This window comes from Poecilia reticulata, linkage group LG11, assembly GCF_000633615.1.
Source record: "Poecilia reticulata strain Guanapo linkage group LG11, Guppy_female_1.0+MT, whole genome shotgun sequence".
NCBI classification, from domain to species: domain Eukaryota; kingdom Metazoa; phylum Chordata; class Actinopteri; order Cyprinodontiformes; family Poeciliidae; genus Poecilia; species Poecilia reticulata.
In genome coordinates, this window is record NC_024341.1 from 6,593,992 (window position 1) to 6,620,084 (window position 26,093).

Genomic DNA, 26,093 nt, shown 5'->3' on the forward strand with positions numbered 1-26,093 from the left:
GTGTGTGTGTGTGTGTGTGTGTCACAGAGGAAGGGAGAATAAAGGGGAAGGGGTTGTGCAGGAACATCATAGGCTTCGCTTTTAGTTTCCATCTCTGATATTCTCTTTTCCTTAATGAGAGACAGTTACATTTATTGGTGCCTTTCAAAATAAAGTGTATAAATAAATAAAATCATGTTGGTGATGGTTATAGCAGGAGGTTTGAAATACCTAAATGTAGTTACTGCTTTGGATTTTCAGAATAAATTTTAGGCTCGCTTCAAAATAAAAGCTTACAGGTCCGATTAATGCAAAAGCAAGTTCCAGATTACCAACAGAACGAAATAAAAGTTGTTCTAATAAATCTCTAATTTTTTAAAATGAGAGGCTCACTCTTTTATTTGTTGACGTACTTTGAGTAGCTTTTAAATGTCTCAGTATTTTAATAATAATTATGGATATCCTTGCAGATTTAACGCCTCATGTTTCATAAATGAGTTAATAATAAAACAATGTTCCACATTGCTAAAGAAAGTACGACAAAGGTCCTTTTTAATTTGCCTTTTCTCAGGGTTAGCAATTTGGAGTACCAGGTTTAGGTTTTTATGAGTACTCTTCAAAATAAAAGCCTCCATATTTAATAGAGCAGATTATGGAACAGGTCAGATCCACAAGTCTTCAATATTGTTTTTTTTGCAAGAGTGAGCTTCAAATTCCTAATGTACCCAAAACCAACTGGGTTACAAGTTGGGATTTTCAGAATAAAAATGTAGAAATACTGCAGTAATAAATGCCTTAAGATTAGCAATGGAAAACAAAACAACAAAGAAAAAAGTTATGACATTGACAACATTTGCCTCTAGTTCAGGTATCACTTGAACTTTTGAGATATTACTCAGCTCCCCGATGTGAACATACTTCACTGTGACAGCTATGCATCATAGCAACTGTCCAAAAGTAAAATTTCTGTAGCTCAAATCTCATAATTGTGGTTTCCTTTTATTCTTTAAAGACAAAAGTGTCTATCGTTGGGTCTAAATCAGATTGGAAAGGCATTTTGGTGGCCCACAGAGCTACAGGATAAGTGGCAGCCATCGCCAACATTTCCTGAGGATTTTTTTTTTTAGTTTCCTTTCAGTGCATCAAGTATATCTTTGGCCTGAGGCCAGTTGGCTGTAGGAATCCATTAGCAATGATGTTCTAGATGCATTTGACAGAGTTAGCTTCCACTTTATTCCAGAAACTCACTCTTTGTCACATATGCTGGGTTTGTTTAGCATTTTCTCTCTCCTTTCTGTCCTTAAACAACCTGATCGTCCTGTTGTGTTCTAAAAATTAGACTTGCATGGTTTAGATGAGGCCAAAAAGGCCGTCTGATTCCTCTCTCTTCGGAGACACAACCACAGCCTCCTGCTCTCGTCGCTATCTTTAGATATGCTGACAAAGGCAGAGGATCAAAAGAACAAGTCAAACAGGTGTGTGAGAAGAAAGGTGGATCAAGCAGAATGCATCAAAGAGGAGACTTTAAGGCTGGAGAGAGCGAAAAAGTCAGACAGATCGGATTAAAAAAACATTTCCTGCAGACTTTTCTTTATCTTATCAAAGAAGTGTCTTTTTCAGCACGTTGTACAAGCAAGGCTTTCTATGTGAGCAGTTTGTGAGAAAGCTACGACAGCGTGCAAGAGACAAAAAAAGGAATAAATTTCTGCCAAAAATCTCTGAAATTTTGATATTAATCCCAAAAATTTTCTAGAACACTTGGAGATTTCTCCAATGTTCCAACTTTCAAAACTCTGAAATTTCCTTGTTTTTTCTACAGTTTCATCTTAGCATTTTTGAGTGTTTTTTTGTAGCAAATCTTTGCCTTTTGAAACTCTGACATTTCTATTTTTTTTTCTAGATAAAACCCTGAGATTAATCTAAAAATTTCTGAGCTTTTTGCTGGAAACGTACTCCTCCTTTTGACGATGGGCCTGATATGCTGCTGCTGTTAAAGCTTTCCAGACCCTTCTGATGGTGTCTGCTCTATGGAGAAAGCAGAGCAGGCTAATATTTGATTAACGGGACACTGATTCATGGTGACGCTCATAAGTGCAGTGTCAATATCAAAGTCTTCCGGGGATCAGACTGATTGGGTTTAGCCTACTTCAGAAATACACACTAACCTTATGAACTGAAGCTGTAACACACAGATTGTTTTCATTTTTGATATGCTGCTCAGACAAACAGTATGGTGTACTGAATGATGTGATGCACTGCAGAAATGCCAAATGTTACCAAGTATTTTTGCTCTGGTTTAGTTTTTAGGTCAAATTTCTTTGTAGACTTGAAATAAGACAAAACTGAACACTACACTTGCTTTCCCAAGTCGCCAATATGGCTTCTACTTTCAAGTCAAGTCAAGCTAATTTGTCTGAGGAAGTAGCTCATGTAGTTGGAGTTCATAAATGTCATTATTAAGAAAAGTTTGAAATAGCTAGTTTAGAAACCGGTCCATTCCTTCTCCCTCCTGCTGTGTTTGTCGATTAGATCAAATCGCCTGAATTGCTTAAATTTAAATAATGTTGAACATTTGTAAAACTGGTTAGTTCCTTTGGGATTTCATGGTTTTTGCAATCAGAATAACTGATTTTGTTGGGCTAATTCAGAAAAGCTTGTGGGGAATGTTGAGATATTTGCGGACTTGTCTGTGAATGTGACTGTTTTGTTACTTGCCACATCGTTATCGGATGATAACTTCACATCAAGTAAGGCTGTGGCAGCATTGGCTGTGAGACATAATGCCCCCTGCAGGTGGAAGTTAACATAATTTAAACCCAACATTTTTGACTTATTTTGCAGAAAAATTGCAGAAAACTCTAGAGAAAATGTGGGGATCTGTTGATTCTTGAGTGGATTTACTTTGACAGTGTACAGGTACAAAACTGCTTTGATTTGTTAAAATAATATTTGAGCACACAGGTGTTATTTGGACTCTAGAGGGCCACATTAAGAGCTATGACGGGCCGGATTTAGCCCCTGGGCCTTGAGTTTGACCCATATGCCCCAGATAGTTGCACCTATTCTGCTCTTGGAGTGTGAAAGGCGAGTGCGATGATATTACGCACAGCTCGTGGTTAAATTAAAAAAGTGCTGAGAATGCAAACAGAAGGTTTGGAGCTCAAACAGCGAACGGAAGCGCTAAGCTAATTAGTAGAACTGAAAATAGTAATCCATCAGCGCTATAAGAGCCCTGGGCTTAGGATGAAATTGGAAACTTGCACATATTTAGATATATTTTAATACTTTAATACAAAAAGCAACAGCTCTGATAGGTTTAGCATATTGTAAGTTAATGAGATTTTGTATATGTCTTCAAATACCTTCTCCTAACAAAGCAATAGAACAGATAAACCTCCCTTAACAGATGATGTTCCCCTCGGTTATGTCCACAGGTGTGAATTTGACCTATGCACAGGGGTGATCAGCAGCCATTGACCGTTTGACCTGGGTCAGTTTTTGTCAAGCTCCCGAAGTAAATCACTGGATGTGGAAGTTCCACAAGAGCAAAAATGTTTCCTGGATGAATCCGGAAACACAGGAAACAGTGAACCGAGTGTGGGCCGTCGTTATCCAACCGAGGTGCCGAGCTGAAAACGCCGAGCCATGCCTGAGTGTGTGTTGCCATGAGAATGAGAGGCTGTGTTTCCCTAGCAACCACTCTGCAAATATGCCACCTTCCTCCAGTCTGCACTCTCTCCTGATGAGATTCAATGATGCAAGGGCGGCAGCAGCAGTGTTAATAGTTACACCAGTCAGCGGGTCAGACGTGGCCCAGGCTGCATAAGAAGCACAATAATGAGATTAATTTGATGAGCTTTAAAGTACAGAAGAAAGCGCGACATGTGCGTTCAGCTTTCCAGGCATTGGTTTAACAGGTAGCTTTGAAACTGAGTTAGCAAAGTTTATGTTTCTCACTTACATTTATGTATAGCTTCAATATTGCTCCTTTAAGAAGGCTCCTTGTGTAAGCCCACAACACCAGAAGACTGGAGGTTTTAACCTCATATTACAGGCCTTTACGGTCAATTCTAATATTTTTACTAAAGTTGAATTTTTGTTTGGTGGTTCACATTTCCAAATGATGTATTGATGTTTTTCAGCCACAAAACCGAAAAGAAAGATTTTTCTTCACTTACTGCCTGGTCAAGCACCAGCCATTTTGCTGTGGTGTGTAGAGTTTGATGATGATCCTCTTTCTTTCCTGTCCGTCTTCTCCAGGTGTCGGGTGCTGATGCTGTAACCAGCGCAGGGAGCTGAGAAGCCCTGGTTGATGCAGTGAAGTGTTCCAGTGGGATAAACACAAGCAAAGAAGGTAGGGAAACAAAAGACAGTGAGCAAAAACACATTATTTTTTGGACAGCCGGCTCTCTCGGCACAGCTGCTGAGTGGGTTTGACCCACAGGCCGGTGAGCGTCCCGTCACTCGAGGGCAGTTTGTGGTTTCCAGAAAGTCTCTCAGAGGGTACAGAGGAAGCTCAAATTGGTGAGTTAATAGAAGTTGGACTTGGCAAAGAGAGCGAGTGCTGTGTCTTTGCTCAGCTGCTGAGCTGTAACAGGAGGATTCTTTCAGCGGGAGCTGAAAGGAGCCAGGAAGGCTTAGCTCAGCTGCTTGGCTCCCGGTGTGAACCAGGTCTGCTTTTCATGCCCATGTGGTCGCAGAGATGTGTCTTCATTGAGACTCGAGGAGGCCCCTCAGCTTGGTTCCTCCTCTTTGCTTCCCGGTTGCATAAGAGGGATTCTTTGCTCCACTTTCACTCTGGATATCTAGAGGTTGCGTCTGTTTGCATGTATGAGAAACTACTGCGACCAGAAGCCAGCGATCGCACTTCCCGATTCCAGGAATGTTTTGCCTCAATGCTCCAACAGTCAGTGATCTAATGACTATTATGCAATGTGTGGCCCCTATTGCCTTCCACCTCCTTCTTAGACGTCTTTGCACCCAAAGGCCACCAGCGAGACCGAGTGGCCCCCTGACGGAGATGTCCTGTGACAAAAGAAGGCCAAGAAGTCGGGAGAGTGCTGCTCAGTGGTGAAATGGAGAAGTGAGGCAGAAAGGAGAGCTGCAGGGAATATTTTTTGAGGAACCCATTCTGGTGTCAGAAACTAAAAGAGAAAATGAGATTCTTAGTGCAACAGAAATGTGAGTGGCGACAGAGAAGCATCAGAAACAGGCAGAAATTAACAGAGTCTCGGGTCTGCGGAGAAAACCTCAACGCTGCGCAGCATCGCCCTCTGAACAAGGTGTGAACAAAGAAAGAAAGAACTGAGCAGCATCCGGGTCGAAGCTAATAGAGAAAACCACGGGGCTTTAAATAGACGTCGAAAAGAGAAGTGCGAAGTGGACTTCACACTCAGAGGGAGGAAGAGAGACACAAGTACGAGTTTACATCCATCTCCAGAGAGGCGGCGAGTGGCAAACCGGAGCCGCTGGGGGACTCTGAGCTGGAAGAACTGGGGGATTTACTCACAGTGACGCTTTCAGAAGGCACAACGAGAAAGTAAGACAGGAGGAGAGAGAGTTGGGGTGAAGAAACCAAGGAAGAGGATCAGCACCGAGAGGAAGAGAGGGTAAGACGACAGAGAGTCTGTGAGATGCTTGTCTAATTTCCTCCGTCTGAAGCTTGACATGCCGTGGCCTTGTGATTGCCACAAGCGAGGTGCAGTTTCATTTTAAAGACACACATCACAGGCGGTAAAACAGCGACCGTTTGTGCAAGCTTCACACCGTTTCTCCCTCCATCCTCGGTTGCGGCGAGCAGACGGCATTGCCAGGCCAACGGTATCCTGGCAACCATCCGCCGAGCACTGCTCTGGGGATGGACCTCATGCTGCTCCAGTCTAAGCTTCTCATGTGTGTGCTGATATGTGTGTGGATACCTCTGACAAAGGGAAACATTGCGTCACCTGGTTGTAGTCGCTCGTTGTTGAGGATGTGGTTAGAATCTTCTCGACTTAACATCGCGGCCCCTCATTAAGTCTCCCGTTCATGTATTCTCCAAGGTTATAAGGCAAAGTTAGATAAGGTGTGGGCTAAACTTGTTTGTTGGAGCAATGACTCAGCATGCAGAGGTACTTCTTTGCTGATGTAGATGCAGAAGGATATTTGAGGAGGCATGGGTACCATCGGAGATGATGCAGAACGTCAATACCGGCCGGCTGTGTCTCGGTGCTGCATTGCGACCCCCGCTCTCATCGAGTGGTAATGAAAAGACTGGGCCTTGTTCTTTTTCTGCACGAGGGACGGCGGCATCTCGTAAACATGTTAATGCTGGCTGTAAATCCTTCCTACATGGACCGATAGGCCCCTCCCGAGTGCTAATATAGCACATAAAGACAGCAGAGGAAGTAAAACCTTGGCTTCTGTCACCAAAGTTCTCCCGTTATACAACAAAAAACAGATTTTACATCCACAGAGCTTTGTGTCTGTTTTTGCCGTACATGTCCCTGTTTGGTTTAAACTTGCTTGCTGGTAGTGAATGTTCCTGTTCCTCTACCTGCTCTAAAGACGCTCGGGAAAACTTTGAATCTCAGCAGTATGATAACATACCTTCAGTGCCTTGCAAAACTGTGCATGACCTTTGAACCTTTTCACATTCTGACATGTTACAGTGACAAACCTTGATGTGTTTCACTGGGCTTTTATGTTAGACCAAAACTAAGTAAAATGTGAAGAGTGCGGTGGTTTTCTTCTGATACTCAGACTCAGATGCCATGTAACCAACAAAAAGGATCTGCCTGTGGTAGTTTAATTGCAGAATGAATTTGGGTCAGTGCTCAGAGGAACTAACAGCATCACAAAGACCACAGCAGAAAGATCCAGGATGAAAGTGTTGTGAGGTTTAAAGACGGATTACAGGACAACTGTTAGTCCACATCTCTGCTATTGTTTAAAATGAACAAACAAGTTGGTTAGACCCGATGAGAGGACAGATGAAACTAAATAATCTCCAACTTCCACACATTCCCAAATCAGCTCCTCTAGACTAGCCTTCAGCAATTAGCAAACATATGATTGACCTGCGCTTCTAATGAGCTCATTATGGAAACTATTTCTCAAAACAGATAATGGAAATGTGTTGTTATGATGACGTGCTGAAGGCCATGTGTCGGAAAGAGCAGGAGCTTCTTAAAGAGACAGAGGCCCAATTTCAAGGCATCAAATTGCAAAGTCAAATTTATTTTAAGTTATGTTTGATATATACAGTATTTTTAAAACAACTTAAGGTAACGTAGTTACTTAACTGTGCTATAAAGTTGTACTATATATCCGGAAAATAAGTTATACTGTATGTTTAAATATAATTCAGAATCTTTGGGAAAACTTTAGCTGGAGATAGGCACCTGCAACCCTCCTGACCCCACAAAGGGACAAGGGTATACAGAAAATGGATGGATGGATGGATGGATGGATGGATGGATGGATGGATGGATGGATGGATGGATGGATGGATGGATGGATGGATGGATGGATGNTGGATGGATGGATGGATGGATGGATGGATGGATGGATGGATGGATGGATGGATGGATGGATGGATGGATGGATGGATGGATGGATGGATGGATGGATGGATGGATGGATGGGAAAACTTTAAAATGAATGATCACATTCACATTTAGTTTCTTATTATTTCACAATTAAAGACTACATTTTGTCCATCTACTCTTGAAATCCCAATGAAATTCATCCTTATGACCATAATGTTGCAAAATGCACATGGATACTTTTGCAAAGCACTGTACTTCTCATTCTATCTGTGGTTTTTTTAGCTTTGGCATCCACCATGTTGGTTCAAAGGTGAAAAAAAAAATCTCTGCACAGCATCTATAGACCACTGCCTATAAAAACCATTAGATGGGAGCAGTCTGTATATGGCGGGTTCTTATTGGGTTACTATAGTAATGTAAATGGATTAAAACCACTGCCCAGCTCTAGTGACTCTCAGTAAGTGAGCTAAATGATTCGGCGCTGGATTTAGACCACACTGTAAGTGGATACAGCATATTGGACATAAACTGTGATCAGTGACACTGATGGCTGAAGCGTCTGCTTCCGCTCTGGAGATGCTGCCTCAACAGAAGGACGGAGAAGACGAGGAGCGAGGCAGAAATGCGGAGGGGTTAGATGAACCTGAGGTGTCCTCCATGTCTCTGCTGTGTGTTGGATTGTTTCCTTGCGCGCTGCCAGGTCCTGTATGCATTTTGTTGTTTCCTCCTGTCCAGGTCGCTGGCCATGGGGAACCTCATTAAGGTCCTTGGCAAGGATTTAGAGAACTGTCCGCATTTTTTCCTGGACTTTGAAAGTAAGTGAGCGCCAGGGCGTGTGTGCATGTGTCTGTGTGCTTGGATTGTGAGTGTGGAGCGGAAGGTGGCGCCGTGGGAGGTCGGTGGCCGGGTACCGAAAGGGTGCGGGGAGGGAAATGTTGGGGTGTGAGCTGCTGAGTCGTTGATGGTGTGATGGAGTGTTGTTGAGGGTGTTGTTTCTCATTATCAGATGCTCTTCAGTCCCACTCTCACTCAGATAATTGTGTAGATACCATCGGCATTTCTGGGAATCAGAACAGAATCACCTGCAGCAGACAAGGCTTGACGTTCTAACGCCCTAAACACAAACACCTTGATTTCATGGTAATGCAGCATTCACAAAAATAAAGTACTATAATCACCTTTGCTTAAAATGCACATAAGGCTTTTTTTGGGGTTAGGGGGATAGTAGGAGAATCCAGAGAAATCTCATGCATTCCCTAAAGCCAGGACCAGGAAGCTACATTTTATTTGTATAATTTTTCAGGCTGCAGCTAGCAATTATTTTAGTAATCATTTATTCTATCAATTATTCTGACAATTAGTCAAGTAATCCAAAATTAAATGGGCACACTTACAATATTCAAAATGTGTAAAATAGGCAAATAAACAATTCAGTTACTTTTCTGGGTAAGAAAAGAAAAACTGTATTGCTTAAGTTATAATAAAATAGCATTGCTTAAGTTTAGTGCGCACGTTTATTTGGTTACTGAATTAGTTGTCGATTATTTCAATAATCACGATTAATGCGACTAATTGTTTCAGCCCTAATCAGTTTTATTCACATTTTGAGACAAATGTGTATTAAAAACTTACCAACTGCTTGTTGCTAGGCTGCCAGCACGTCCTCTGGACCAAACATGAAATCACAGGCGTCTGTTAGTTGTATCTGTATATATATTTAGTATGTAAAGATTGCGTAGATTTTTGAAGCTCAAGGGAAAAAATCTGAATTTAACCTTTTTAAGTAGTGAGTTAGCTAGCTCACCAGAGAGCAGGCAGGCTACGTCTGTTTAGGGCAACACTTGAAACAGACATACAGAGTGGTAAAAAAGACTAAATAAAAGCAAATAATGACCAATTAAATTTTGCTAAACACCTACAGTAGTTTTACTTGTTGCGCCTAATGTCAGGAGCTTGACAAGGCCATGCTAGCTAACTACTAGGCCAAGCTAGCTAACTACTAGGCCAAGCTAGCTAACTATGCTAGCTAACTACTTTAGCTAGCATAGCCATGTAGAGGATAGATGAAGCTACACACATGATTAACTTCACTTGTTTCATAAAGTTGAAGGGAATTTTCTTCCTTTTACCTTCATACACACCTTGTGTAGTTTCAGGTGAGAGGTGGGGAAGCAGGAAACTGGACTTTTGAAGACAACAATGTACCTTAAAACCAGCCTTTGCCTTTCATAGAAAAGTATACAAGCTGTACATTTAGGAGGATTAGATATGTGTTTAATGTCTTCAGTTTTTTTCTGTATTTGTCACCACAAACTAGTGTATTCCAGGGATTAATCCATGTAGTTGTTGTTTCCATGCAGGTTTCTGTGCCGCGTTGGTGAGCACACATGAGAGCGGGACTGAAGATGCTCTGTTGTCAGTGTTGCCATGCATCACCCAGGCCTTACTCCCACCATGCCATTCCAACAAACCGCTCTCTCATCCGGTCGCCCACCTCCACCACGCCGCCTCCTGCACGCCACACACATATGCGGCTCACACACACACATATCCATACACCCGTGTGCGCACAACCCCCCCGCCCTGACACGGCCATCCCCTCATCACCCACAGACTTCTCCCCTCTCTCTGTTCCAGGGGGCTCATGGGAAACCTCCTGAAAGTGCTGGCTTGCGCCGAACTTGAGCATGGGCCAATAGTTTTCCTTGACTTTGAACGTGAGACCATCAGCTTCTTATTTTGAGTTATCCCTTTCTCTTTGTTGCCTTTCCCTTTTATTTTGACACCATTCCATCCACCTCAGCTAACCATCATACCATCTCTACTTCCTGGTTTTCTCCCTACCTGTTTGTTCTGTTTCCCCTCACGCTTTATCTTTTCCTTTCACGGACTGGCATTTTTGAATCATTTGGCTTCTTTTGAGAGAATCTCTCAAAAGAAGGGACTGCTATAAGATGAGAAGCAATACGCTTTGATCGTCACAGACAGAAAGATGAGAACAAATAAACAGCAAATGTCAGTCCTGCGTGGGTTTTTCGTAGCTCGCCGATGACGATGTTACACACAGTCTGTCGTCATCCGAGTACATCCTCCTCATCCTCCTCATCCTCCTCATCTTCTCATCTCCTGCTGGATGTCAGGTCTTCCTGCGTGTTTGCTTTCCACTAATACGGGTGTATGAGAGTGTGATGAAGAGGCTGAGAAAGAGAGAATGGCTGTGGAGAAAAGTGCTGTGAATACAATCACTCGTTCTCCTTCTTCCTCCACTTTAGAGGCTGCAGTGCAAAAATCATCCATCCTAACAAGATCTTTGATGCCTTAGAGTTGATTGAAATGAAACGGACTGCAAAGTTATTTCCATTCTCTGATCAAATATCAATTTTCTTATATATTAGTTGTTACTTATGTTACCTGCTAGAAACTTGACGGGACTAAAGAGCCTGTTAGGATGTAGATGCACAGGGTGGTAAAAGTATTTTCCTCCTTAAGGACCGTATCTGTTTTTGATTTTATTTGGTCACATTTAAATGTTTCAGATCTAGGTTTAATATCATGAAAAGTTTGGTAATGCAGTTTTCAAACGAGGTATTTCATTTATTATAGGGGTAAAGCTATTCAAGCCAACCTGAACCCATGTGAAAGTGTATTTGCCATCAACTGTTGTGATCTGTGTTTTTCTGTGTAGTTATTTGGAGATTTTCTGTGTTTAGTCCTGTTTCCCTGTGAGTCTCTGTCCTGTCCTCCCTGTTGATTGATCCCAGCTGTGTCTAGTTTCCTGATTACCCTCCTCGTGTATTTAAGTCCACCTGTTGTCTTTGTCTCTTGTCGGGTCCTCGTCTAACGTCATTCATTCGTCATCTGTTTGCTCCCAGTGCTTGCTGTCATTTTGAGTTTGTTTTCGTGGTTCTTTATTAAATCATCATTTTCATTACTACGTGGGTTCATCGGCGTCTTTCTCATCTCCTAACATCGCACATCATGTCATCAACTAGCTGTAATTTACCACCATTTGGTGGTTATGTTTCATTAGTCAAACCCAGGTCTGTAGAAGCAAGAAACAGAACCTGTCTGACAACATGAAGTAGGCTAAAACGCTCCAGTCTGCCAACGGTTACTAAAGCACTTCTAAAGACTGCAGGAAACCCCAGTGAGAGCAATTATCCACAAACAGAGAAGACATGAAACAGTGATGAACCTTCTCAGGATTGGCCAGCCTCCCGTTGTTGCTCCAAGGTGAAAAATACAAGAGTTAACAAACTGAACAAAGACGAAGAAACTGGGCAAAATGGTTTTGGTGGCTAAAACTGCTGTTAAAAACAAAAAACAAAAAAAAAAACTCAAACGCCCGTCTCACATTTATTTAATTCCTATTGGAGGGTTTAAGAGGATGGACAGCATGGTTAAGGAGATGGCTCAGCATCCTACTGGGATTTATGGGCATTCTTTGAGTAGGCCACTCCAAAACCTTTTCTTAGTGTCTTATTTTTCCAAACCTTTCAGACGCAGACTTACTGGCAGGCTTTGGATCATTGCTCTGCTGAAAAACCCAAGTTTGCTTGCACTTAAGGTCACAGACTGATGGTCAGACGTTCTGATTCGGGATTTTTTCTGCTAGAGAGCAACATTTATGGTTCCATCAATCACAGCAGGTCCTCCAGGAACCGAAGCAGCAGAGCAGCCGCAGACCTTGTTTGACTGCCTGAACGATGCTCTCTGAAATGCTATTAGCTTTAAAGTTCAGCGTTTGTCTCATCAGTCCACAGAATATTTTTCTGAAGGATTTTGGGGATCACCAAGATGTTGGAAAGTGTTGGCCAAAATCCCTCCAAAGAGACGTAAAAGACTCAATGCCTTTTGTCACTTGTTACCACCAACGGTCGCATAACAACTTATAGGTCTTTCATATGGGTTCAGGTTGGTTTGGCCAGCTTTTTTCCTTATTTACTTGTCTGATATTGAGATTTACTTGACCTGAAACATTGTAAGTACGTCATAGTGTTGGGGCGGGAGGAGGCAAATACTTATTCACAACGCTGTATTTGCACTGTATCCGTTCATATCCTGCCCTTTCTTTGCCACCTTCCCCCCTTTAACAGCTGTCTTCCTCCTTCTCCTCCCTCGCCAGCTGTAGGTTAGAGCGGGAGTCGGGGGAGCTCACTGCTGCTGGCGTGAGACGTCAAACTGTCAAATAGGTTGAACCCCCCCCCCAGTTTCATTATGCATGTGATTCACTCGACTTCAAAAGCAAAAACGAATGAGTCAGAGTAGGGAATGGCAGCTTTGGAAGACCTTACCCCCCCACAATCCCTTCTCATCCACCTCTGTGCCATCTGTGAGCTCTCTCTCTCTTTCTGTCTCTCTCTGGGTTTCTCTCTCTCAAATCGGAGGACGCTCTCACCTCTGTCACACAAGTCTGGTTTGAGCCGACCTTTGCCTGAAAACTTAACTACAGGGCTGTGTTTGAATGGCTACTAGAGACGTTTTGTGGACAGCTTTTAAAATTTGAATCATGACACATGCTTAAAAATGTAAATTTTAGAAATTTTTTTACCAAAACGATGCAGAAAACTGGGTTTTTTAAGCTAAACCAATGGATAGAGAGATTAGCGTTTACATGTGAATTTAAAATTACACAAAAAAAATCAGGAAAATGAAATAATTTCAGGAGTAATTCTGTTATCAAGTACGCCACAAAAAATAAAAGCAGCCAATCACATGGCAGCGGCTTACCTACATCCCCAAAACACATTCCTGCACATCATCACAAATCACGACTGGATTTTCCAGTATCAGCTCCATCGATCTGCTGCTGCAACCTCTAAAGTTTCTGAGCTACTACAATATTGGGGATTTTTTTCCCCCCGTTAAAATAATAACAAAAAAAAAATCATGACAGGAACATGATTATTCCGATCCATCACACTGGATGAAAGAGAACAAAACTTTCTGGTAGACGACAGCCGGGTCCGTTCAGATGATAACGTCCTAAATGAGATTATCTGATGGAAAGAATAAAATGGTGCAACAAATCGATGAGCAGAGAGAGGAGCGAGCGTGTAGGGAGCTCAGTCAGGCTACTTGTTGTTTTTCCTCCTGTTTTATCTCAGCTAAACTAACAAACACACTTTGCTTGCGAGAGGACTTCCTGCTCCTCCCGTTTAGGTCTGGAGATTGGTTTTGTTATCGCTCCCTAATTAACACCTAGTTAAGACAGCATGTTGTTTACCCAGAGAATAAAAGAGGCTGTAATGAGGCGTTATAAAAATAGCAAAGGTTGCGGCGCTTAATAGGGCAGCCGGTGTGTGCATGAGGACGGCACATCTCCCATGATTGCTGGCTCGTGGCAGGGCGGCCCGGGAAACACTCCCTCACGTTCCACCTGAGTCACAGAGAAACCCACACGGTACCGTGGCTCAAAGAGAGCACGTCCTGAACTTTACGTCCACTCACCATTAAAATAAATGTTAGAGTGATTCTGGACTTTTAATGATTCATTTGAAACCTTGTTTTTTTTAAAGGTGGGTGTGATCGCACGACTCACATGTATGCAGCTGGTTTCAGTCTCCGTTAGTAACAGGTTGCCTATTTATTAACGATACACACTCAGACCTGATTGCAGTTCATGTTTTGGATCTTGTGGGTGGAAGCCGGAGAACCTGGAGAGAATCTTAGTCTGTTCATTTGTGAATTATGAGACAATTTTAGCTCCATAGGAGAGCGTACAAACACAGCAGAGAAAGGACAGGATTTAACATAGATGTTCAGCACACACAATAAAATTCAAATAATTCTGATTGGAGAAAAAATTGGAGATTTTGGTTTTCTCTAGTCCACACAGATTCAAAAATTAAACATATAGTCAAATTTAATACTTGGATGCATATCCTTCAACAAGTTGCAGAGAAATTCTTTTTGCTTCAATAGCCACCAATAGGTTTCTGGCATATCTCTGGAGAATGTTTTGTTGTTATTATTTTAGTAGGTTGGTCTCCAGACACAGACATTTTGATACAGGGCGTGCATTGTTAATGCAGATGAAGCAGAAGATTAAGCTCAACCTCTGCTATCATTCAATCCAAAAAACATTTTAATGCTCTCGGTATCAAGAGTTGCGCTTCCATTCATTTTAAAATTGAATTGTATGTCTTTATTTGAGGCAAACTTGTAAAAACTTCGTGATGAATTCAAACTTGTGCACTCTGATTCTTAATCGTGAAATTCATCCAAGTTCTTTGTTTAAACAGAAAAGTTCAAATGAACTATTCAAAGCCCCAAACGAATCGGAAATGTAAGCCAACGATGAGGCTCTGTGCCGAGCGAACAAGAACAGAGCAGGTCTGGATATTTTCTTCCTATAGCAACTAACCTTAAAGGCAAAAAATAAAACAAATCTGCATCAGTCCACAAAATTGTTGCATAAAGTGGTAAAGAAGAAGTATAAGATAATTACATGGATTAGAGGATTGGACAGCAGAGACATATTTTCAGTCCAGCTTCAGATAAATCAGTGTGATTTACTCCGTTTGGTCTGCAGTCTGTAGTCAGACCTGACTGTGTGACGGAGGGCATCCCAAACTGACCTCTGACCTCTTGACACATAAGAAGTGAGTAACTCTTTAACTCCCAGCCCAGATATAAACCTCGATTTGATGAAGTTCTGCAGCAGCAGAGAAAGAGAAAGAAAGAGAGAGAGAGAGAGAGAGAGAGAGAGAGAGAGAGCTCAGGGGGGTTTTCTCGACCTTCTAGGATAACTTTTGCTCTTTCTTCCTTATTAACCTCCTTCTCTCCTCTTTTTTTTTAACCCCTTCTCTCGCTCTTGGTTTTCTTTCTGTGAATACGTTCACCCCTCCTGTCCGCCTTACATCACCTTTCCCCCCGCTCCCGATCAGATGCCCAGCCCACCGAGGCGGAGACGGCCGTGTGGAACCAAGTCAGCGCAGTGCTGGAGGAGGCTCACGGGATCCTGGCCGAGCTGCAGTCCTACAACGGCGCGGGGCAGGAGATACGAGAGGTGAGGCGCAGCACAGAAACAACAGAACGCTTTGGACTCAGAGCGTCACATGTGGAGATAAGAGACACAGATATCCGAGTGACAGTGTTTAAAAAACATCAAGAACACAAAAGGTTTTGAACTTTGAGGTGTTTTGTTGGGATTTTATGCAAAGTCAGGGTTTCCCACAGAGTGTCAAAGCCTGGCGGGCCACCTGGCTGTGTTTATTTACTTTAGTTTTCTTTTTCATGTTTGCCTTTTTACAGACTTTATAGTTGGTCTTTAGGTATTGTCAATAATGTATTCATATAATTACTTAGTGATATTTTAAAATTCTCGTTCAACTTTAAACATTTTTGAACTCAAAAGCACAGCAGGCAGCTGGATGACTGTCCTAGCGCCCTCTATCTACAGGCTTAGCAAGTTTTCTGAGGGAAATTGTGAAAGTGAATCAATATTACTTTGTAAAATCACTCATCGCTGCAAATAATAATATTTGGGGATTCTTTCTACCAGCTTTGCACACTCAGTTCGTTCTGCTTTGCAAACTGTGGAAATCTCAGGCAAACTGGATGGACGGCGTCTTTTTTTAAGTCTTGCCACAGATTCTCCATTGCATTAATTATAACTAAACTGAAACTGAAAAAAAGTTTTTAACAGTTTTCCAGTTTCAATTATTTCCTTTCGGTTTCCTTTCATTTTTCCGTTTCAAAACTAAAATTTTTGGCCCCAGTTTATCTCCGTAGTTCTCAGATATCCTTGGATCTTTTGTACCTCTGGCTAACTGTTTCACAGTAGGTACGTTCAGGCCAAAAAGTATGAACTTTGGTCTCGTCTGGCAGAACGCCTTTTCCCACGTTTTCCCACTTTGAGTATCTTTTACAACCCAACCCACTTCAACCTTCACAACCTGTATCTGTCGTGTTCCTCGCTCTTCTTGATGCTATTTGTTGTTCACTGATGTTCTCCAAAAATGTACACACAAGTGGGCTGCAGATGTTTTTAAATAAGTGCAAATTTTCCTCCTGCTTCCCAACTATTCTCTACTTTTGTGTTGCATTACCCTGATATATGAGATACACTGAATTTTGTTGTAACATAAAATAAATGTAGAGGGTTTATGTGGTGTGATTACCTCTGGTAGAAACTGAACATTGGGCGTCAACATCTATCAAAAATTTTCTGCTGATAACTTTCTTCTTCTAACTTCAGTTATGAACGCTGAATCATTTCTGCTCTTTGCTGACGCTGAGACCTTGGAGGAATTTAAACCACAAAAATCCATCAGCCCGTGTTTCGCCAGGCCTGGTCGCTTTTTCACATTGCATCTTCAGTCAGCGAAGTGCAGCAGCGGCAGGACTGCTGCTACGTACAAATACAGTTGAAATAATACCAACAAAATTTAATTTTAGATTAGAAGTATGACTATAATTGTGTATTTCTTATGAGAAATGGATTTACGTATGACCTTGTAGCCAAAATAGCTCAAGGATTTCCCTGGAATTTGATTGGTTTAGTGCCACTAATGCAGTTATTTAGCTGGATTCGTTGGGAGTCTCCCAGTACCGCTCTATCTCACTGGCATTGCAAACTTCATATGCATCCCGTTAGATCTTAATATGTGATGCTGTGCTAATTACCCTACAGTCAGAATAGAAAGATGTTTCTTTCATGTGAAATACGACTTAATGGTGCAGATATGAAGAAGTTGAAGCAGTTTCTGTTTCCCTGCTGCCTTCCTGCAGGCCATCCAGAACCCGGGTGACCTCGCTCTGCAGGAGAAGGCTTGGAACGCTGTCTGCCCCCTGGTGGCCAAGCTGAAGAGGTTCTACGAGTTCTCCCTCCGATTGGGTGAGACGTTGATCTTTAAAAAGAAAGAAAAATCATCTCAGAGGGTCGCAGGACACCAAAAAGTAGAGATTTATGAAACATACAATGAGAGAGCTTTAATAACTTATATTAATATAAATTAGCAAACTAATAATAAAGAAAACCACAACTTTTCTATCTGCTGCTTTTCTATCTTGCTGCAGCAGCTGGCTGTGCTGCAGTTTTACCTCTATCATGTAAATAAACAGGAACAAAAGTTGAGTTTTACTCTTGGCTCCTGCAAAAGTTTACATCTACATTCATGTTACAAAAATTAGGACACTTTACACCAGCATTTTTGTAGTTGTAATATATTGGAATGGTATATTGATGTTTAAGAACAATTGCAAACAATATCGCACAGAAACGTAAACAGGAGGAAACACTTTTGAAATTATTTTTTTGGAATAAAAAGTTCATTTCTATGTGAGGCATAAATCAGAACATGTTTACTCCAACTTCAAAAAGACCAAAGTTACGATGTTTCGCTTTAGCTGCATGTTAAGTTTAAACCTCAAACGTCTGGAGATCGAAAAAGCCGTCTGAAAGAAGAATGTGGAAGGGTATAAGTCTGGCAAATAGCTCCCAAAATTATTGGAAATAAACCACTCTGATGTTTGGAAAATAGTCTACAAGCAGAACACGTCCAGAAGAGCAGTCTGAGAGCCGACGGCAAGAGGCTGAATGAAGTCTCCAAAAACTCCAGGATTATGACATCCTGGATTTCAGCACAATCAGAAAAAGTTGAGTTTTAATGGCATGTGTGCAAACAAATGTGAAACCAGCTGTAAATAATAAAAAAAAAGTTAAAGCAGAACTGAAACCTTTGACATTTAAGTGACCCGAAACGTACCAGTAAAGCCACCGAGAAGAGGCTGGAAACAAAGAAATGCAAAGTGTTGGTCCGAATCAACGTCTGGGTCTGACTGGAAACTGGAATTTACATCCAGATGAAAATAAAAACAACGCTCAGACATCTGAGAGCTGGAAGTGAGGAGCTGGGTGAACTTTCCTCACCCAGAACTGTAAATATCTTCTTACACTTGGAATAAGACAAAACTAACTCATAAGTAGCTTTTCAGAGAGATACAGCAGCTTGTTGTAAGTAAATAATTCCTTAAAATTGATGAGAAAGTTCGTTACAAACTTATAAATAGAAACTTTTCATCATTATTAAAGAAGTATTTACTTAAAACAGGCTCCTGTGTCTTGCTGAAAAGTTATTTGTAAGTTAGTTTTGTGCACTAAGATGTTTGAACTGGAAACTAGACCAAAAATACTTGGTAAGATTTTGTGTTTTTGCAGTGAAATTGGTCAGTTTTGGGTACAAAGTTGCAGTGGAAAACGACAAAATGGGAGAAATGATATGCAAGAACCGCATTTGTACAAACATACAACATAACTGACTGATTCTTGAACACCTTTGTAAACCTGACAACCCCAGGTCGGGTCAGTATCCTTTGGGTTTTAGTCCTCTCTCTATTATATATGATACTCTATGTTACACTTGTTTGTTATGTCAGGTCTGTTTAAGGAGTGGAACATCTAAAACTCACAGGAAACAGAGAATCAAGCTTTCACCAAAAGACAAAGCAGTCAGATGTCAGAACAGCCATGCAAAATTTTCTTTTCTTTTTTAGTCCAACAGTACTCCTATAAGCACACGCGCTGCGGCAGCAGCGTCCTCGCCAGCATCTCCGCAGCATCCTGCCCGAAACGCCAGGCAGCCGTTGCTAGGGAAACAGCTCTACACGGCCGTCCGGTGCTGAAAGAGACGGGGAGAGTGAAGCAGAGTTCAGCCGCCGCCTCTGCTCTGCCTTCCAATAATACCTCCATTTCAGGGACTCGCTGTTCTCAGCTTACCATAAAGCGAAGGCCTGGCTAATAATTGATGAGGCTGTTATCAGACCTCAACCTCCGCCATGACGGAGAGGGAAACGGACTGGATCCTTCACAATCCGGAGGGTCCGCCTCTCGCTTTCTGCATCCTGAGAGCTGATTTTCTCTTTATCTTCCACTTTTTGGTTTCATTGTGCAAAACAAAGCGACGCTTCACGCAGGACGGAGAGCAGATGCTTCGTGGGTTTCTGCCCGGGCCCTTTAGATTAAACACCACTCTGCTGTATTTATAGACGGCCGTCATGCATTTTTAATGCGGCGGAAGAGACGCGGCCGCAGGAGGCTTCACTTTTGATCCGTCCCCACAGCAGGCGGCCTCCGAGGTCAGGCTCTGCTGTCGCATTTGCTACCTTCAGCAACACCTGAGAACCGGTGAGCCGAATGCCGTTCATTCAGCCACTGACCCGACAGGCAGAAGGACGCCGAGCTGCAAAGCAGGAACACAGAGTCAGCTTTTTATCGCTTTTTGTCACAAACCTTGACGTTTTTTTACTGTGTGTTTTCTGTAGCGCATACTAATTAAGTAGAAGGAAAACGCTACGTTGGTTTGATTTTTCTGCAAAGACTAATCTAAACTAAAGTATCAATCTTACATGCTAGTTTCAATCCAATACCAATGTCGATATCGACTTATGTTATACAGTGAACATCCCACTTTATAAAACTCTTTGTCTTTGTTTTAAAGTGAAATTAACAGAATTTCAAGACTGAGTTTGACAGATCTGGTTTGGAGTTTCTGAGCTGTGTTTTCCTTTTGCAGAGAACGCCCTGCGCAGCCTGCTGGAGGCGCTGACGAGCCCGCCCTACGCCCCCATGCAGCACCTGGAGCGAGAGCAGGCGCTGGCCAAACAGTTTGCAGAGATCCTTCATTTCACGCTCAGCTTCGACGAACTAAAGGTCTGAAAGAGTCGCTTTTAGAACGAGCCCTACGGCAAAAGTCTGACCCGCGTTTCGGTTTAGTGACATCTTGAAATCGATTCCATCCCATTTCCTGTCGTGCAGATGACAAACCCGGCCATTCAGAACGACTTCAGCTACTACAGGAGGACTATAAGCAGGAACAGGCTGAACAACCAGCAGGTGAGATCAGGACAAAGCCCACCAAGGCAGAATGGGTTCACTTTATTGATAAGTCAGTATTAATCTGAGAACTCAGTAATAATAACGGAATCAAAATCATAACCCGTCACCAAACTGCTGCATCTCTTCCAGCTGGACGCAGAGAACGAGGTGAACAATGAGATGGCCAATCGGATGTCTCTGTTCTACGCCGAGGCGACACCAATGCTGAAGACCTTGAGTAACGCCACCACCAAGTTCGTTTCAGAGGTACGGTCCATCGCAGGTCAAAGTTTAAGTGACAAAAAAACACAACAAAAAGCACACAAGTCAAATGAGTAACAATGTTTTTGGTTTTGTTTTGTTTTTAATGGAAAGTGTAGTGACCAGTGAAAAGCTTAGGAGGACACAGCCAACAAAACAAAACAAAAACAACAAAAAAAGAGAGAACATTTTTTTTTTATTATTTTGTATTTATTTTATGGTTTTACATTTACATCTTAATTGAAGAAGATGACTCTTTATGTCTTTATATGACATTAACTAGACTGTCAGCATGTTTCAGGAGGGGGCCATGGCCTCCCCTGGCCCACCTCTGAGGGCCACCTCTGGAAAAATGGAGGAAGTATTGTGAAAACCAAGCAGATTTGATGGACTTTCAGGGCCTGATCACGTAATCAATCAGCCAATCAATTACGTTTATTAGCACATTTCAACAACAAAGCAGTTCAAAGTGCTTCACATCATAAAAACACAAGTCATAAAAACAAAATACATTAAACAATTGAGAAACCAGTAATAAATATTACATTTTGTCGAGTGCCATCATCAAGATCATCAATATACATCAAATATGTTGATAAATTTTCTATTTGTTACAGTTCAAAACAGCCTTAATCGTCTACTCTATTTTTAGTCTAGATTTAAGGCTAAAGAACGTCGTCCCTAATAAAAGTAGCAAGTTAAAAACAAATCCCGTCTCATTGTGGCCTTGTTTTTAACCCAGTGTGATTCTGTTTCTACGTTTGTTGTACATTGTTCTTGATAAATGTTCAATTTGCTGATCTGGAAAACATTTGAGCATATTTTGAAGTATTACGCTCCTCTCGTAACGGAAAAGTTTTCTCTCCGATTGTCTTTTTCTTTAAAAAAAGTAAAATAACAATAATAACCCGCGATTTTAAAAAGCTGCAGAGTCAGTTTCCTGATGGGAGACGCTGCTGAGCCTCATGCAAAATGCAGAGGACAGGCTGCTCATCCACATCTCTGCCAAATCGCTTCCACTTCGTTTTACTCTTCTGTGCGCTCTGTCTCCCCCTAGTGGTCACAGCCGTTTCCGGATGTTTGTTTTCTGTTCTGCACATTAAAGATCCTGAAGTTAAAGTGCTCTCTGGTTGTCTGTGCGCAGAACAAGACCCTGCCGATAGAGGACACCACAGACTGCCTGAGCACCATGGCATGTGTGTGTCGTGTCATGCTGGAGACTCCGTGAGTGATTTTTTATTTTCTTGATGCCACAGATCTAATTTCTAATTAACAGCCTTTCAAAGTGAATAATATAGACAGTCCGAACTATGAGAAGCTAATCCAATAGTTTCACTCTAATACGTACGGATTCTAGATGTGAAACTCTATGTAACCGGATTTGTCGTTTGGTCACTTTGGTTCTACACTGTAAAAAAATGCTCACTCAACTTGACTCAGACTAGTTTCTTTGTTAAGTTGTATCAACTTTGAAGTTTAAGACATAATTTTTGCGGTCTTTCTTGGCCAAGTCATCCCGGTAAAATATTTTTTTTATCTGGTTAAATAAAGGGTTAATAAAATAAATAAATAAAGCGGTTGGTACAACTTCATCTAAGTTGACTTAACTAAATTTAGCAAAAATAATAAACTAAAAATGTAATCTAAAAAAAAGCACGCCTTCGGATATGTTTTCATTTTCCTGAATGAAAAAACAAAAACGTATAAACAACATGTCATTTTCTGCTCCTTAATCTGAATGCAGGATTTCCTTTCGCACTGCAAAAACACAAAATCTCACCAAGTGTTTTTGTCCAGTTTCTAGTGCAAATATCTTAGCACGCCAGAAATAAGACGAAACTGACTTAAAACTGACTTAAAGTAGCTTTTCAACACAACGTTGGAGCTTGTTTTAAGTCAATAATTCCTCACTATCAATTAAAAAACGATTTCAACTGGCACATTATTTCACTCATGTGAAAAATGTCGCTATAAGTCAAACAATCAGCCAGTGGAACCAGCACTTTTTCATCAATCTTAAGGAGTTTAAAAAAGCTGAAACGTTACCTGTAAGCTGGTTTTGTGTCATTTCGGTAGAAACTAGACCGGCAAGCCGTTGCTAGATGTTGTGTTTTTGCAGTGCAGATGCTGAGCCTCTCTATGACGCTGTGTGTTGCAGGGAGTACCGCTGCCGGTTCACCAACACAGACACCATGCTGTTCTGCATGAGGGTGATGGTGGGCGTCATCATCCTCTACGACCACGTCCATCCCGTCGGAGCCTTCGCCAAGACCTCCAAAATCGACGTGAGTGGCGCTCACGGACGCGTACGGAGAGCCGCGTGTGCAAAGTTAGCGAAAACGTTGCGCATTTTGTTGCATTATGGCTTAAACTGGGATCAAGGGACACACCCAACACCTTCACTTCTTCACCTTCATGTGAAAGAGGTGAAGGTGTTCAACGCAGATATCTTAGTACACCTGAAATAAGACAAACCTAACTTCAGTGAGATATAAGAGCTTGTTCTAAGTCAGTAATTCCTTAATATTCATGAAAAGTACCAGTTCCATCGGCAGGTTAACTCACTCAAAACAAGACCGTTTTCTCATGTTATGAGTGAACGAACTAATCTGCCAATGGGAGTAGCTGCTCTTCATCGATATTAAGGATTTATTTACTTAAAACGAGCTCCTATACTTTGCTGAAAATGTACTTGTAAGTTCGTTTTTTCTTATTTCAAGATGTCTGCACCAGGAATTAGACTGAAAATACTCGGTAAGATTTAGTGTGTTTGCAGCGTGACTGATCATGTTACGGAGTCGGATTTAACCCTTCATCTCAAAAGAGAAGGTCTAAATCTACGTTTTACAAATCTGACTGGATCGTGAATAAAAACAAACGTTTCTGCTAGCATATCAATAAAACATGTCAGTAGCATGCTGACATGTTAGCAGGCGCGTTTGGAGAGTGGAAAGAATTGAAATATTTGCTCCAACTAGTGGAAAACTCGCTGTCTGCCATCTTGTGAGAGAACTGCCTTCCACATGACGGCCCACGGTAACTTGTTGCTATGGGAACGCCTCCCTAGATATGAGAGAAACGTCCGAAAAGGGAGGCAAAAATGACTGGAAATACCCAAATGAACTGACTAAAATTTGAAATAAATAATAAAATATTAAAATCACAGAAATGCAGCAACAAAATAAATCCCATAAAGAAAAGGCAGTTCAGTCGTCCTCAGGTTTCCACAGATTGTAGACATGAGGCGAGGTTGAGCCCAGGTTGTTGACCTTTAACCTGCTGTGTCGTCTCTGTTGGCTGGCAGATGAAGGGCTGCATCAAGGTGCTGAAAGAGCAGCCGTCCAACAGCGTGGAGGGGCTTCTGAACGCACTGCGGTGAGTACGGAGGCTGGGATGGACACACTTAACGTGTCACTGCAGTAGGTTAATCTGAGACGGGGAAAAAATACGAGAAAAATGTTTTGTTCCATTTGAAAAATATGTTGTTTTGTTTTTTGCTGTGTGTTTTTTTTTTAAACAAAGTCCTCTGTTCCCCACTTATTCACACACTTTCCATCAGTGTAATTAAAATCTGAAAATAGAAAACGTCTGGTACAACGCAAAGGATCCACGACTCATTAACCTCGTTTACTGCTTAACTTCTTCTTTATCCACGGGCTGTCAGACCAAAGCAGACTTTGGCTGCACCAATTCGTTAAATTGAAACATTTTCAAAGCAAAAAAAAACTGACCCGTATTGTCTTTTTTTTTTTTTTTTGAGAATACACTAAAAATCAGAGACGTAGAAACAACCGATTAGAAAAAAAAATGTGGAAATTGTACGTATTCCTTTTAGTACAGCAAGCGAAGAAAAATATTTTTTAATCTTTTAGATCTACAATAATCTAATTTTCCCACCAAAATATTTCCTGATTTGATCCAGTCGCACTTTTTGAACTATTTTCCTGCTGAGAGACCCAGATACCACTGATCCTGAGGTATTTTTAATTATTAACATTAATAGTAATTATTATTACCATTGTATGAAATGTCAAGAAATTTCAAAAATATTCATGACGACATCCACCAGGTTTCTCTGTGCCTTCGTAAAAGAAATCAGCCCTCAGCATGACAGATCCTCAACCGTACCTAAAAGTGTTTGTTTCATCTGGAGTTGGGTTTGTTGTGTGGAGACAAAACTCAAAACTATAACATTAAAAAGTAGGTTTTAGTTACACTTATTAATAATTACTACCATTAATTACTAGTGCTTATGAAAAATGTAAAAGTAAAAGTCAACATTCTTATTTTCTTGTGAGATTATGCTAACAGCGCTGCCATTTCAATTAAATGTTTCTTTATGGGTATTTCTTGCTTTTTATAATTGCTAACATGTGCCATTATGAACCATTTCTTGTCATTCCTGTGTGGGTCAACTGTTTTTATTTATTTCTGTAACCCTGCCAGGGGACTACAGATGCTAATTAGCCCTTGTGGCTACACCTAGCATACCTACATATTTAACGTTCTCGCGTTGGTTAATGTGCTCTGACTTGTTTTTGTTTCCCTCTCTCTCTCTTCTTCAGGTACACGACACGACATCTAAACGATGACAGCACCTCCAAACAAATCAGAGCCCTGCTGCAATGAAGGAACGCCAGAGGAGAGGGAGAAACGTCGGAGCGCACCTGAAGACGGAGGAGGGAGGGGGGGAAACAGACGCCAGAGGCCGAAAAAGCTGTTTGTTTACAACGGACGGAGAGAAGCATCTCTGGGTCTGGAGCAACCTGAAGAGAAGAGGAAGAAGAAGAAAAAGAGGAATTTAATTATATATATTATCAGCCATCCATCATTCTGTCTCTCATTTTGTAAAGTAAGAAAAGAGAACAAAAGAAGAAGAAACCAGAAATGAAGATTATAGATATTTATTAAGCAGGACAACAGAAGAAGCTCTATTGGGGAGGGGTAAAAATTAAAGGTCAGAACCGAAATGTGAGAATAGCTAGAGTTACGTGTTCCTGCTGTTAGTCAGACAAGTTTTGCACACTCCCCTTTCGAGAAAACAGCATCCATCTTCTTACCGGTTCCTGGAAGCCTCCCCCCGTCGCCGCGGGAACCGTGGCTCGGCCCCTCGGTTATCCCTCAGCTGCACTGATCCCCACGCTCAGGCGAAACGAAGCAATGTGATGGATCCACTCCGGAGATTTGCTTCTTGCCTCTCTGCCCTTTCTGCCCCCCAACCACCACCACATCAGTACAGCTGTGGGCTACAGGATGAAAGGACCAACATTTTCTGTTTTCATCCCCCTGAATCGCTTCCCATCCATCCATCCATCCATCCATCCATCCATCCATCCATCCATCCATCCATCCATCCATCCATCCATCCATCCATCCATCCATCCATCCATCCATCCAATTTGTAGTTTTCCTTTTGGCACAACATCAACCCTTGTAATGTTCCAGCACAAAAAAAAAGAAACCCAAACCCTTGTTAGGCTGTCTTCTCTCCATGGTGCTAATGT

At 41.7% G+C, this 26,093-nt stretch overlaps 1 protein-coding gene across 5 annotated transcripts in view; it reads left to right on the forward strand.

Annotated features, from left to right (window-relative positions):
- Window positions 1-25,550, forward strand: part of fam49al (family with sequence similarity 49 member A, like) — a 36,666-nt gene extending 11,116 nt beyond the window's left edge. Inside the window, exons 2-12 of one of the 5 annotated variants that reach the window (XM_008421476.2) lie at window positions 4,240-4,333; window positions 10,146-10,225; window positions 15,398-15,519; window positions 17,244-17,349; window positions 20,027-20,163; window positions 20,269-20,346; window positions 20,479-20,595; window positions 21,734-21,813; window positions 22,748-22,874; window positions 23,894-23,964; window positions 25,155-25,550. In XM_008421476.2, coding sequence (XP_008419698.1) covers window positions 10,153-10,225; window positions 15,398-15,519; window positions 17,244-17,349; window positions 20,027-20,163; window positions 20,269-20,346; window positions 20,479-20,595; window positions 21,734-21,813; window positions 22,748-22,874; window positions 23,894-23,964; window positions 25,155-25,218 — 975 coding nt within the window. In that variant the 5' untranslated portion in view covers window positions 4,240-4,333; window positions 10,146-10,152 and the 3' untranslated portion in view covers window positions 25,219-25,550. Of the gene's footprint in view, window positions 1-4,239; window positions 5,589-8,243; window positions 8,324-10,145; window positions 10,226-15,397; window positions 15,520-17,243; window positions 17,350-20,026; window positions 20,164-20,268; window positions 20,347-20,478; window positions 20,596-21,733; window positions 21,814-22,747; window positions 22,875-23,893; window positions 23,965-25,154 lie in introns of those variants that run through there. The other 4 variants (XM_008421477.2, XM_008421480.2, XM_008421479.2 and 1 more) reach the window with 4 other exon arrangements.
- Window positions 25,551-26,093: the final 543 nt, after the last annotated feature.